We start from the raw sequence: 13330 nt of genomic DNA on the forward strand, positions 1-13330 counted from the left end.
TGGAGAAATTTCTATTTATGTCTTCTGCCCATTTTTGGATTGGGTTGTTTGTTCTCTTGATATTGAGCTGCATGAGCTGCTTGTAAATTTTGGAGATTAATCCTTTGTCAGTTGCTTCGTTTGCAAATATTTTCTCCCATTCTGAGGGTTGTCTTTTCATCTTGTTTATGTTTCCCTTTGCTGTGCAAAAGCTTTGAAGTTTTATTAGGTCCCGTTTGTTTGTTTTTATTTCCATTTCTCTAGGAGGTGGGTCAAAAAGGATCTTGCTGTGATTTATGTCATAGAGTGTTCTGCCTATGTTTTCCTCTAAGAGTTTGATAGTGTCTGGCCTTACATTTAGGTCTTTAATCCATTTTGAGTTTATTTTTGTGTATGGTGTTAGAGAGTGTTCTAATTTCATTCTTTTACATGTAGCTGTCCAGTTTTCTGAGCACCACTTATTGAAGAGGCTGTCTTTTCTCCATTGTATATTCTTGCCTCCTTTATCAAAAATAAGGTGACCATAAGTGTGTGGGTTTATCTCTAGGCTTTCTATCCTGTTCCATTGATCTATATTTCTGTTTTTGTGCCAGTACCATACTGTCTTGATTACTGTACCTTTGTAGTATAGTCTGAAGTCCAGGAGCCTGCCTCCTCCAGCTCCATTTTTCTTTCTCAAGATTGCTTTCATGTATCTATTCTTGCTAACCCTGATTCTTGCTATTTCCTATTGCATGAGAGAAAATGGGAAGGGTATGAGAGCAAGACCGTCATGTTAGTTGTGATCTCTTTCATTGTGAATACTTCTGTGGACAGTTGGGAACAATATAGATGGTCTATTTTGTCCTACCTGAAATCCAGTCAAAGAGTATTTATGTATTGAGTACCCTCTATCTGTTCTTCATTGTACTATTCTTTCTTTAACAAAAAACAGCTTTATTGAGCTATAATTTGCATAACATAAAAGTCATCTGTTTTAATGGTACAATTCAATGAGTTTGAGTATATTTATAGTTGGGCAGCAATCCATTCATCCTTCTATCAGTATACTTATTGTACATCCACTCTGTGCCAGGTACTAGAGCTGCAGAGGTAAACAGGCATGACCCTGACTTAAATTCTAATAGGAACTTAAATTCCAGTAGGAGGAAGACAGACAATTAAACAAGTAATTATAAACAAATGTGATGTGCTTTGTGCTAGAGGAAGCACAGGATGCTAAGGTAACACATGTGAAAGGGACTTAACATTTAAGTAAGACCTGAGGAAATTAACCAGACCAATGGGATATGATTGCCTGATGAAGGAGGGTGTTCCAGGGAAAGGGCACACAGGCAAAGGCCCTGAGAAGGATAAAGGATGACATAATCAAGAAACTAACATTAAGCATGACATATGGCTCCTGTCATTACGATAGTCACAATTTATTTTGAAAGACCAGAGAAATAACAATCAATATCAGACAATGAGTAATCAAAAGCTAATCTATCACATTTACTTTAGTTGCAGAAGTAGTATACCCAACAAAATAATGTGGTTACCTGTAGACAGTGGTTAGATGGGGACAGAGGTAGAAGTGACAGTGGTGGGCGTGAGACTTCTCAATATATTTATTTTTGTGCCCCCTTTGATTTTTGGACTATGTGAACAAACAAACAAACAAGAGAGTTAAACTGTTTGAGTAGTCCAGGAGAGCTAAAGGAGTTCAGAGGAGTTAGAAATGGGTGTAGGCTATGGCAATGATATGGAATATCCTAGAGGAGGTGCTAGTCATTCTGGGTAAGGAGAATGAGGAGACCTATGGGAGGGAAGGTACAGAGTAGGATGGAAAGGTGTTTTCTGGGAGCAGTGAGATCAAAGTTATAGTCAATATAGTTGGGGCAAAAAAATCAAGCCAAAAGGGTTTAGAGTTGATGTAGGTGGTGCAGAGCTATTGAAGGGGTTTGAGTAAATGAGTGGCAGAATAAATGGGATTTTTTTTTAAAGCAGTTGAATTTGGAAACATGGGAAGGGGGTGAGATTAGAGGAGCTATTGCAGTTCAGGTTTCCCCTGCTATTTGAAAGTAGAGCAGTCCTATGAAACCTTTCCTAGCTGAAAGAGTGTAAAGTGAAGAAGCATTACCTGAGGACACATTTTGCTAATGGGTGCACAAAATAAATCGAGATAAAGTACCGATGTACAGTTCAAAGCTATGGTGGTTTGATGCTGAGCTGCCGAGCAGAGTGTAGTTCCTGGGGAAGGAGCTTAAGAGGTGCCGCTCTCACTGCTCAGGGTGTATGCTGGCTCTATAACAGCTCACTGCAAAACAAATGCTGATTTTTATTTTCTCCTTTTTTGGAGTAAAATCAAAAATCCTCTTTGGATTTCTTTCAGTTAGCAAAAACTTGTAATAATGTGGGTCTTTCGTCAAAGCGAAGTAAAAGCGAAGTGGCATAAAGTGAACTTTCGAAAAGTGGGGTATACCCGGATACCTGCAATCTTTTTCTACTGTGATCCCCTATCCTGGTTAGAAACTTTTCCCAGGCATGCCCCTTCTTACTTGCATTTCAGAGCAGGCTTGTGTCCCACCTGGAATGCCTTCTTTGGCCATAGCTTCTATCTAGTACAACTGGATCAGTCTGTGCAAGAGATAGATCAAGGATAGTCCTGTTCATGAAGTGCATTTTCCAACAGGTTTGCATTGTCTTACAAACCAGCTTGTGCTGAAATTCATCCTGAAATTTGCATGTGTTTCATCATAGGGAAATACAAAGATAAATACTTTCAACTGGGCTAAAATCCGCAAGTTGAGTTTTAAGAGAAAACATTTTCTCATCAAACTTCATGCCAACATCTTGGTAAGTAGCTTTTGAATAACTTCTTTTACTTTCTACTCACTTGAGATTTCTTGGTTGTTTCTGCAAATGGTTTGATTGTGAGTGATGAAATCTGCCTGGCCCTGACCAATAATATTCTCCCTCTTTTGCCTCTACATAAATAAACCAGAGCTTTAGTCATATTTTTACTAAAGGCAAAACACTAAGAAATCCTATTGGCAGTTCAAAATGAATAAAGTAATAGGAAAATGGGGTGGCTGGGATGAAAGACAAGTCTCCTTAGAAACCATTTTTCAGGGATTTGGTAAGTCAAATGAAAGAGCCCAGATCTAAGACTGTGGACATATTAATTCAACGTTATTTGCTTCCTTTTATAAAGCATTTTCATCTTCTTTCCTTAAGCAAAAATAATTGAACACGTACTACATGCCAAATAATTGAATACCTACTCTTTCCCAAAGCAGGATGTGGGGAGTGGGTATATATTAAGCAAAAGAAGCAACTATTGGGCAAGGCTGCATTGTACAGGGTGGGACAAAGGGGCTAGAAAGAATTTTTTATGACTATAAAGGAAATTAAAAATATGTATCAACTACATTTTTGACCTACAGATAATTCAGTAGTTTGGGCTTCATTCTCTGAACCTTAGCCTTAGATAAAAGTGTTCATTTGAGCAGTTCAGAAGATTGAATCCAGTGCGAAGCTTGTGACGAATCCCAGGGCTGCATACAGGGACCTGGAGAGGAATGAGAGAAGGGGAGCAGCAAAGTGGACTGCACACGTGCATGGGCAAATGGGGGTATATAGTGAGTCAGGAGATGGGGCAACCTTGCACTTTAGGTCTGGAAGACTAAGCTCCCCTACAGCCGATTAGAATACGCTAAATGAGCAACACAGAGCATCATAGAACAAGGCAGCATAAAGAGGGAGAATGTTTCTAGCTGGTGTGTTAAAAAGACTCATGTATATACAATCATCCTATAAAGCCTACCATTTGTAGGAAAGATCTCCTCCTCCCTCCCCTTTTCCTGTTGGTCATTTATAACTTCTTGTCACTTTGAAAGGATGTCCTTTGATGTTCATTTTAACCTAATTTACAACTTCATAAATATGTTCCTGGCAGAGAAGAGGGGGTAAAAAAGCGTGTGAGGTGAGGAGGGTGTGCAGAGCAAGATTTGCTTCTTAGAGAAGGTTCTGTTTTTGAGCAGTGGCCCTGTCTGTTCCTTGGAAGTTTGCCAATCATTTGGTTTCAGTAGGTGTGAAGCCAAAGGGAGCCAAGTGGAAAATCAGAAGCTGGATGGGCCCCTGGACCAATAGTTTAGAAGGCGTTGGGATTTGAAGGTCTTTGATATTCTTGAAGGATGTTTTGCTTGATGGAAATTGGTTTATACAGGTGTTGTGCAAGGATACCTTGGAGTTCACCATGGCCAGCTGAGATGCCTGCAAGGCTTTCTGGAAGACTTGTGTGGAGTACCATGCTTTCTTCAGACTTTCTGAAGAGCCCAAATCAAAGCCTAAAACCCTACTCTGCAGCAAGGGTTCCAGTTTCCGCTACAGGTAATTAAATATTGCACACAGGCAAACTAAACACACAACTTCTTTTCAATAGCATGGAAGGCAGTAGGAGGAGCTTGAATTCTAGAAGCAATAAAGAATTCATTTCAATCACATAAAGGATGATACCCTTTACTGCTCATTCTCTGTGTGACTCATTAAGTCAATATTTCCTAACAGGGAGGTAGGGGCAGGTGTACACCCCACTTAAGAGGTTAGATCAGAATTTCTGCAAGGATAAGGGGGCATATGCCGTTTGAGAAAACGTAGTCAATGAACCTACTGTTTTCCTTACGTGCAACTTACATGCTAGCCATAGGAAGGACAGCTCAACAACATCCTTTTGGTGGTGGTTAGGGAAAAGATAGGGTGAGAAAGCACTGCAGGGGCTAAGGGATTTGAGAGGTTGAACAATATTGTAGTGGAGGCTCCTTACTACACGTTAACACCTTGGAGGAAAGGAAGCGAGGTCAAAATAAGAACTTGTTTTTACTTGATCCCACCAGCCTAGGAGTTCTTTGGAAGACGCTTTCAAACTCTTAGCTAAGATAAAAAATTCGAATCCAGTGCTTCCTGTGAAGGATTTTTTCAAGTAGTAGAAGCCTGCCCCAGTAAAAAGTGAGATTTTTACAACGTACATATTTTTATGGACTCTTTCCAAAATGTATTCTACAAATCCCTGCCTTTTTAAACAGATGATACTGAGGATATTTGTCCCTTTTCTTAATGACCTATTATAAACATCACTTATTTATCCTCTGCTGGCAGCTGTAGTGCAGTGGCAGCCTCAGGGCGGGGGAGGCATGTCAGACCCTGCACCACAGTGATAAATGGCCCAGACTTTTTGGATTTTATTATGTTAGTGATTTCTTTTTTGGCTCTTGTGTTTCTCCCAGCAATCAGCTGGCTTTCTTTGCTAGTGTATGTCTGACTGGAGCAACCTTCTTCTACTGTTTAGTTAGCTGTTTTTCTCCTGTCATGGATTGCGAGACCAGACAAATAGCCTCATTAGAAACTATGTGTAAATTTGGAGGAAGGGGAAAGGCCTTTAAAGGAAAGTATATTAGTTTTCAAGGCCAGAATTTGTAACTGCTATATAGCGCTGTTCAGAAGCATTTAAAACTTTCTGGGTTCTGAATAGTGGAGGTTGCTCTGCCAGATCCTCAGGTAAATGGGTGTATTACTAATGGGATGGTCAGAGATTCACGACATATGTCATTCATCCAGAATCTTTCGATTTCAACAATAAATGACACTTTTGAGTTTTAGTTAGCCTACTGGGTTACAAAGAGCATTCATAAAATTGTTTATCTTGATTTTATAATAGCGGAAGAACCCAAAGGCAACTTTTGGAATATGGGAAAAAGGGGAGGTTGAAGAGCTTGCCATTTGAAAGGTACATGGTTTTGTTTCTCTTTGTCACGTTGATTTTTTCTTTTTTAACATCTTTATTGGAGTATAATTGCTTTACAATGGTGTGTTAGTTTCTGCTTAATAACAAAGTGAATCAGTTATACATATACATATGTTCCCATATCACTTCCCTCCTGCGTCTCCCTCCCTCTCACCCTCCCTATCCCACCCCTCTAGGTGGTCACAAAGCACCGAGCTGCTCTCCCTGTGTTATGTGGCTGCTTCCCACTTGTCACATTGATTTTTAAGTTGAATTTAGAGATTTATAGGGATCCTGTACTCACATGAAGACTATTTCAATTCCTTCTCTGTTTGGGGATTTCAGGAAACATTACCCATCTCAGTACCATGAACGACAGTGCAGGTCCTCACCAGACCTCCTCTATGATGTGTCAAAACAAGTAAGGTTTTTGAAAATTCCTTCTTCTTTATATAAATGTAATACATGCACATTTCAAATGCTTCCAGGAATTAATTCTGCCAGAATCTCCCAGTATGTAAAAAGGTTACTCTGGTCAAGTTGCGTTAGCCTCCTGGGGAGGTCTGTCAACTCAGTCTCCAGCCAATAGAAGAACATTGGGTAAACTGGTGTGTGTGCCTTATAGACTGGAAAGATCTGGCACGTCGTTAAATTGCAACCTGTATTTCTAACATCTTGCAAAATGCAGATCCAAACGAATTTCTATGGCTTTGTATTTTTAAAACTAAAAGCTACTTTTTTACCTATGAAAATCTTAAGGCTTAGAAGAAGCTATAAGGTCTTGGGTTAAGTTTTTTTTTTTAAATAAATAAATTTAGGGCTTCCCTGGTAGCCCAGTAGTTGAGAGTCCGCCTGCCGATGCAGGGGACATGGGTTCATGCCCCGGGCCGGGAAGATCCCACATGCCGCAGAGCAGCTGGGCCCGTGAGCCATGGCCGCTGAGCCTGCGCGTCCGGAGCCTATGCTCCGCAACGGGAGAGGCCACAACAGTGAGAGGCCCGTGTACCACAAAAATAAAATTTAAAAAAGTAACTTTAAAAATAAATCAATAAATTTATTTATGGCTGCGTTGGGTCTTCGTTGCTGCGCGTGGGCTTTCTCTAGTTGTGGCGAGCGGGGGCTACTCTTCGTTGTGGTGCGTGGGCTTCTCATTGCGGTGGCTCCTCTTGTTGCAGAGCACAGGCTCTAGGAGCGCAGGCTTCAGTAGTTGTGTCACGCAGGCTCAGTAGTTGTGGCACACCGGCTTAGCTGCTCTGCAGCATGTGGGATCTCCCCGGACCAGGGCTTGAACCCGTGTCTCCTGCATTGGCAGGCGGATTTTTAACCCCTGCACCACCAGGGAAGTCCCTTGGGTCAAGGTTTTAAAGTACTTTTGCTATGTAATTTTGTTAAGAACAAAGTACTATTCTTCTGGAACTGTGAGATGATGGCTTCATTTGAGTTTTATAGTATGAACCATTGCTCTCTCTTGAAAAAAATTAATTAGAGGTCTCATAAACTCTGTCTTCATTCAAGTCAGAGGCAATTTTTATCTGAAAGGCATCACAGAGGTATAATGCTGGAAGGTACCATCTATTGATTGACCATCTCATGCCATTTACAGCCCTCCTCCCCACCATTTTACAGAAAATAGGGAGGAGGCTGGAACAGGGAGGTTAGGAGACTTGCCTAAGGTCACACAGCAAATAAAGGCAGAGCCAGGACCAAAAGGCAGAACTCCTAGCTCATGAATACAGCTACTTAACCATACTGCTTGAAGTACGATGCTGGCTCAAGTAGATAGAGAATGCGGAGGCTGGGAGTGTGATGGTGTTGAGAAAGGAAAGTGTCGTGTATTTTTCAGCACATAAATTGGGATGTGGTACAAGTTATTACCTTTTATGTATCTATTTATCAACCCTGGCATAGAACATGGGTTGAAAGGCCTTTGTGAAAAACTACCTTTGAAAATTCAAGGCTGATTTAGATCCCTGCCCCCACCCCAACCAAATGGTTTTTTCCTTCTTTCACCAACATGTTCTTTCTCTCAAGGTGGAAGATTTGAGACTAGCCTATGGCAGTGGGTACTACCGAAATGTGAATGGAGTGCACGCCTCTGAGCCTGTGCTGGACAGCAGGAGGAGAAACTCTGCAGTGGAGGTGACCTTTGCAGCCGAGCTGGAGCATTCCAAACCAGAGGCAGAGCCCACATCATTACATCAGTCCCAGAGCAGTTCCTCGTTCCCTTTTATTTATACAGACCCTGTCTTTACCACCGACCCTGATCCTGACTACTTTGAGGAAAGGAGTCCTCTAAGCTCCTTCCAAACAAGCTGTAAGTTTGCTGACAATCACACGAGCACATCTTCTGCCCTTATAAGCAAAGTGAGTCCAGCAAGGCAGCTAACTTACACAGATGTGCCCTATATTCCTTGTACTGGTCAGCAGGTTATTATGCTTCCCCAAGTCTTCTTTTATGTGGACAGACCACCCCAGGTGCCCAGACAGTCTCCAATCATGGCAGAGGAAAGGGAAAGGCCAGACAGCTGTCTACAGCCTACCGCAATGAAGCCAGCCAAAAGAAGTCCAAGGAACCTCAGAATGAAGAGCTTTCAGCAAGACTTTCAAGAACTCCATGAAGCTATGGCCCAAACTACTGGCAGGGGCAACCTCAATGTAGATCTAGAAGAGGAAGATCCAAATTTAGAAGATGCATTTGCATATAACATTCAAGAGCCAACCCCTAAACGGTCCCAGAGCCAATCAGACATGAAAACTATCCGTTTTCCTTTTGGATCAGAATTTAGACCTTTAGGGCCTTGTCCTGCTCTGAGTCGTAAAGCTGACCTGTTTACATATGTGTTTGCAGAGCAGGAGTTTCCAACAGTTTTAGTGGATCAGGGAGCAACAGAAGGGTATGTAGCTAGTGAATCCAGTGATTCTGAATCAGAGATTCTTAAACCAGACTACTACTCTTTGTATGACAAAGGAATAAGTTCACCCACGGCCAGAATCCGCTTGTCTTCTGGTAGCCTACAGCTAGATGAAGAAGATGAAGATGTCTCTTTCAATACATCAAGTGCTGAAGATACGACTTTGTGAAAACCACGTAATTACTTTTTAGCTTAAAACGTGAACCCTATGAACATTTCCAGGCCAATTCCATGTTACTAACTTAGGTGAAACATAAGGAACCTTCTGCAAAAACCACTTTCTTTGTTACTATGCATTGGTATTAAGGGACTCTTCTAAGATTAGGCACTTAGCTTATGAAAGATCCAGCTCTGCCCCATTCCTCAAGCCTCACTCTTCTATTCCCTCTGAATCATTCTGGAACATGCCCTTTCCTCACCAGCCCCATAGCAGAGTGAGGTGGGTATTTGTCATCTCCATTATACATTTCCCCAAAGAGACATTATAAACGAAGGTCAGGCTCTTCAACACTGAAGAACAGTGACAGTATGGATTGACCTATAGAATTGGGTTCTGATATCATTTAGCGGTTTAGTAGACTGTGAGTGTGTTGGTCATGTTGTTCTTAAACAATACTACAACTAAAGGTTTCAGTCCTCATTATTCATGTGGGACCCAGTAAAAATGGCCCTGTTTTATGTTAAAGACTTCAATTTTTTTTTTTTTTTTTTTTTTTGCGGTACGTGGGCCTCTCACTATTGTGGCCTCTCCCATTGCAGAGCACAGGCTCAGCGGCAACGGCTCACGGGCCCAGCTGCTCCACGGCATATGGGATCTTCCCGGACCGGGGCACGAACCCGCATCCCCTGCAATGGCAGGCGGACTCTCAACCATTGCACCACCAGGGAAGCCCCAAAGACTTCAATTTTTATAACATATGTTAGGGGGAGCATGGCTCTCCTATATTTCAGGAACAAGAAGGAACATAGATCCTCTCAACAGAACACAAGTTTATAATTAATCTAGGACTTGGCAGAATTCTAAACCTCAGGAATTCAGGAGTTGATCAATTTCTAAAGCCAGACATCTGCCTGATGGGGATAATATGATGTTTGACTTACTCTCTATTCTTAACTAGCTATAATATGTAGTGAAAGATAAAAGTTAACATGTTGGTCTGTTTATGTAATCTCTCCTGTAAGCATTTTTTTTGCCATATCTTGTTGTGTGCATGTAGGCAAGGAAATGAGATGAATAGCATTTTAATAAAGAGTGATGGAAACCCATTTATTTGAAAATTAAGTTGTAAGTATGAACTTCATTTTGTTTCAGTCAGTTTCAGAAGTAATTGGCTCTAGCCTATAATTAAGGGAAGGGACATTTAGAGAACAAGGAAAAGGAGGGAAGCAGGTAAAAATGTATAGTCAGGGATGGAGAAGTGGTAGAATTGGGGTAGCTGAAAAAAAAAGGATAGTACTCCAGGCTGAGTTAATGAACTAAAATTCTATTTTTTTTTTTTTCAAAATTCTACTCTTGGCCGATTCAAAATTTTTCTATTATTTCCCTTGGAAGGTATAGCATTCTATTTGAGAACTTTATTTTCTTTATTGATTTTAATGGTAAGTAAAACATATTTACAAGATAATGTTAGGTAGTGACTTCAAAGAAATGATGCAATTATGTAAGCAAGCTATTTTTATATATGACTGAATGGAGAAAAGATGGATGGAATAGTTTTCTTACTCTCCTAGTCCTTACACCACAAAAATCCCTTTGAATATACCTCACTCTACCTCTTTCCAACATGCTAGCACTTTCCTTCCTGCTCCTGGAATCGAATCCGGTAACTCACAAGTCTAGAATAGCTATTTAATAATAAGAATATATTGAAACCCAATCACCTATATATTAATCCTATAGATACTCAAAGCTATATTAAGTTCATCTTTGACCTTTTCTCTAGGAAAAACTCAAATTCTTTTAGGATTATATGCTATTTCTCATCTCAGTTTCTAGAAATCTTTGTGAAATTTGTTTCCCCCAGAGAAATACAGCGTTCAAATCTGTATAAAATTTCCTAATAAAACTATAACTAGGGTGACCATAAAGTTTATTGTGTAACCTAGGAAGGACATTTTTGAGTGAAAGAGGACTCTTAATAATTTTGTCAGGACAGGAGGCAGAAATCAGGACATATTCACTGGAGCTATAATCAATGTTTAATAAAATGTGAAGAATACCTTCTAGTTTCCAATGGAAACACTGGTGTAAAAGTTCCAACAATAAATGAAAGGGGACAGGAGAAATGATGTGAAACAATTAAAATACCACACCATACCCCCACCTCAAGAAAACTAACACTGGGGACCAGGAAATTTAAATATTTATTTTTAACCCCCCCACAAAACACTGAAGTTTGCTTACCCAGAAACAGTTTACAGGACTAATAACTATAATGAATAAGCAATACAATTTTCTATCTATGGTGCAGCTGTGCTGTACAGTTTCAAATAATCAATTTAAAAATTTGTTGCTTTTATTTTTACAAAAATATTCATTTGATACATGATATGAGCTGCAAAATTACCACCAGACCTCTACAAATTATAAACTGTAATTGAGTTTCAGTTACATAGCAGGTGAAAAATTTAACTGAACTATTACTTCAAAATACAATGTGTTAAAAGTAATTATTACAGTATAGGCACCAATGAAAAAATTTTCTTGGCATGTGACACAAAAACAACTTATTCAAGTGTCTGTATTATTACAAAAAAGGAAGAGGTAATGGCCACTTTGACTAAAAACTGTATTCTTCACTTGAAGAAAATCTTTCTTCTAATATTTGGCAATTATTCAGGTTTATTAAAATGACTTTTGTGCAAAAACCAAACTGTTCAGACCCAAACATTAAAACATTAACTATCAAAACTAATTAATATCAATGATTCTACAACTACTGAAATATAGCCCCACTTCAGAACTTAGGCAGGCATAATATATATACTGGGCTTAAAAGAAAAAGGTATTACCCATGTAACAGTACCATAAATATAACTGAAAATTAACTGTACAGTCTAACTTACCTTTGTACAGACAGAAATCATCCTGTACTATGGTTATTTTCATATGAACTAGAAAATGCTTATTTAAATACCCTTTCAAAAATGAACAAATGATGTTTATGTATTGGATAGTTATGAGGAAAAAAAATGTATAAATAGTTTATAGGACATTTTATGACCATGACAAAAATATGCTGGTGTAAATTATATTCATACCTGTTGATCAGGTATTTATAATCACATGATAATCGGCTTCTTTTAAGCTCCCCAAATCCAAGCATATAATATGCGATTTGAGTTGATTTTAAAAATGAATTAAAAACTAATTCTTCCGGTATTACCAAAAATCCATCCTTGGCTAATTAGTACTGCTTTAACTTTCCAACCATGTTAAATAAGGGTCAATTGTGTCTTCTATAAGAGAAAGTAAATACTGCACACCAAGAGGTACCTCTGTTGCTACATGTTGCCTCTAAATGTTTCAAACGCAGGGCTCTCAGATGTAATCATCATTGAGCTGCCTGGAATATCATACCCACTTGGGAGAAGAGTCAATAGTTTTCCAGGTTTCATTTCTAAGAGCTTATTAAAAACTTCTGCTTTGGGCTTCCCTGGTGGCGCAGTGGTTGAGAATCTGCCTGCTAATGCAGGGGGCACGGGTTCGAGCCCTGGTCTGGGAAGATCCCACATGCCTTGGAGCAACTAGGCCTGTGAGCCACAACTACTGAGCCTGCGCGTCTGGAGCCTGTGCTCCGCAACAAGAGAGGCCGCGATAGTGAGAGGCCCGCGCACTGCGATGAAGAGTGCCCCCGCTTGCCACAACTAGAGAAAGCCCTCACACAGAAACGAAGATCCGACACAGCCAAAAATAAATTAAAAAAAAACCTTCTGCTTTAAGAACGTGTGACTTGTTTCCGCCTCCCCACCAGTAGTCATTTTTAGAATATGCTTGTGTTTAAAAAAAAGCTTTTTGAGGCTTGATGATTACAAAAGTTGAATATTTAGGATGACTTTGAAAGACCTGTATGTTTCATAACTGTACAGTTAACTAAAGATCAAAACATGAAAGGTATTCATCCTAGTAACTTAAGTAATAATGATACCTAAAAGCAAAACTGCATCTCAACATTTACTAGAATACAGGTGAAACTATAGTATTAAAAGTTATTCCTTACAAAATAATCTCTTTAAAATATAAAATGATAAACACCATCACAAAATAGTTGAATAGCTTCTTCCAAATCTTCAATGTCGCAAAGATCCAAAAGGCACGTGGAGCTCATGAGTTAAGCATTGTTAAGCTTGAAGTAGCTTTGGTGGGTTTCTCTGGGTCCATATGAAATAGAAGCCACTAACAAGGAGTTTCTTAGGGGGATTCATCTGCTGAACACCTATAAAATTAAGAAAAACTTAAATTGATATATAACTATGCATGTGTCTATTTTACATCTGTATGAACTCTGCAATGAAAGAATTGATTCAGCAAACAAAAATTGTATTGCGTCTCATCATGTAAACGTTAAAATGTAAAGCAGTTCAAAAATCCCTTCTGGGTCTGATTTTACAACTTCCAATGATTTGTTTGCAAATTGGAAAAGAGGGGAGGTTTCCACTAAAAACTAAGGGATTT

General features: G+C 39.5%; 2 protein-coding genes across 2 annotated transcripts in view; one reads left to right on the plus strand and one right to left on the minus strand.

Annotated features, from left to right (window-relative positions):
* Positions 1-12600, plus strand: part of FRMD7 (FERM domain containing 7) — a 28843-nt gene extending 16243 nt beyond the window's left edge. The window contains 5 exon segments of the mRNA XM_067724489.1: positions 2722-2817; positions 4190-4353; positions 5678-5746; positions 6089-6164; positions 7775-12600. Of these exon segments, the coding sequence (XP_067580590.1) occupies positions 2722-2817; positions 4190-4353; positions 5678-5746; positions 6089-6164; positions 7775-8851 (1482 nt within the window). The 3' untranslated portion in view covers positions 8852-12600.
* The window catches only part of STK26 (serine/threonine kinase 26), a 65107-nt gene continuing 62778 nt past the window's right edge, over positions 11002-13330 (minus strand). Inside the window, exon 12 of the mRNA XM_067724490.1 lies at positions 11002-13091. Coding sequence (XP_067580591.1) covers positions 13067-13091 — 25 coding nt within the window. The 3' untranslated portion in view covers positions 11002-13066. The remainder of the gene's footprint in view (positions 13092-13330) is intronic.

The sequence above is a fragment of the Pseudorca crassidens genome, chromosome X (genome assembly GCF_039906515.1).
Source record: "Pseudorca crassidens isolate mPseCra1 chromosome X, mPseCra1.hap1, whole genome shotgun sequence".
In the NCBI taxonomy this organism is placed as follows: Eukaryota; Metazoa; Chordata; class Mammalia; order Artiodactyla; family Delphinidae; genus Pseudorca; species Pseudorca crassidens.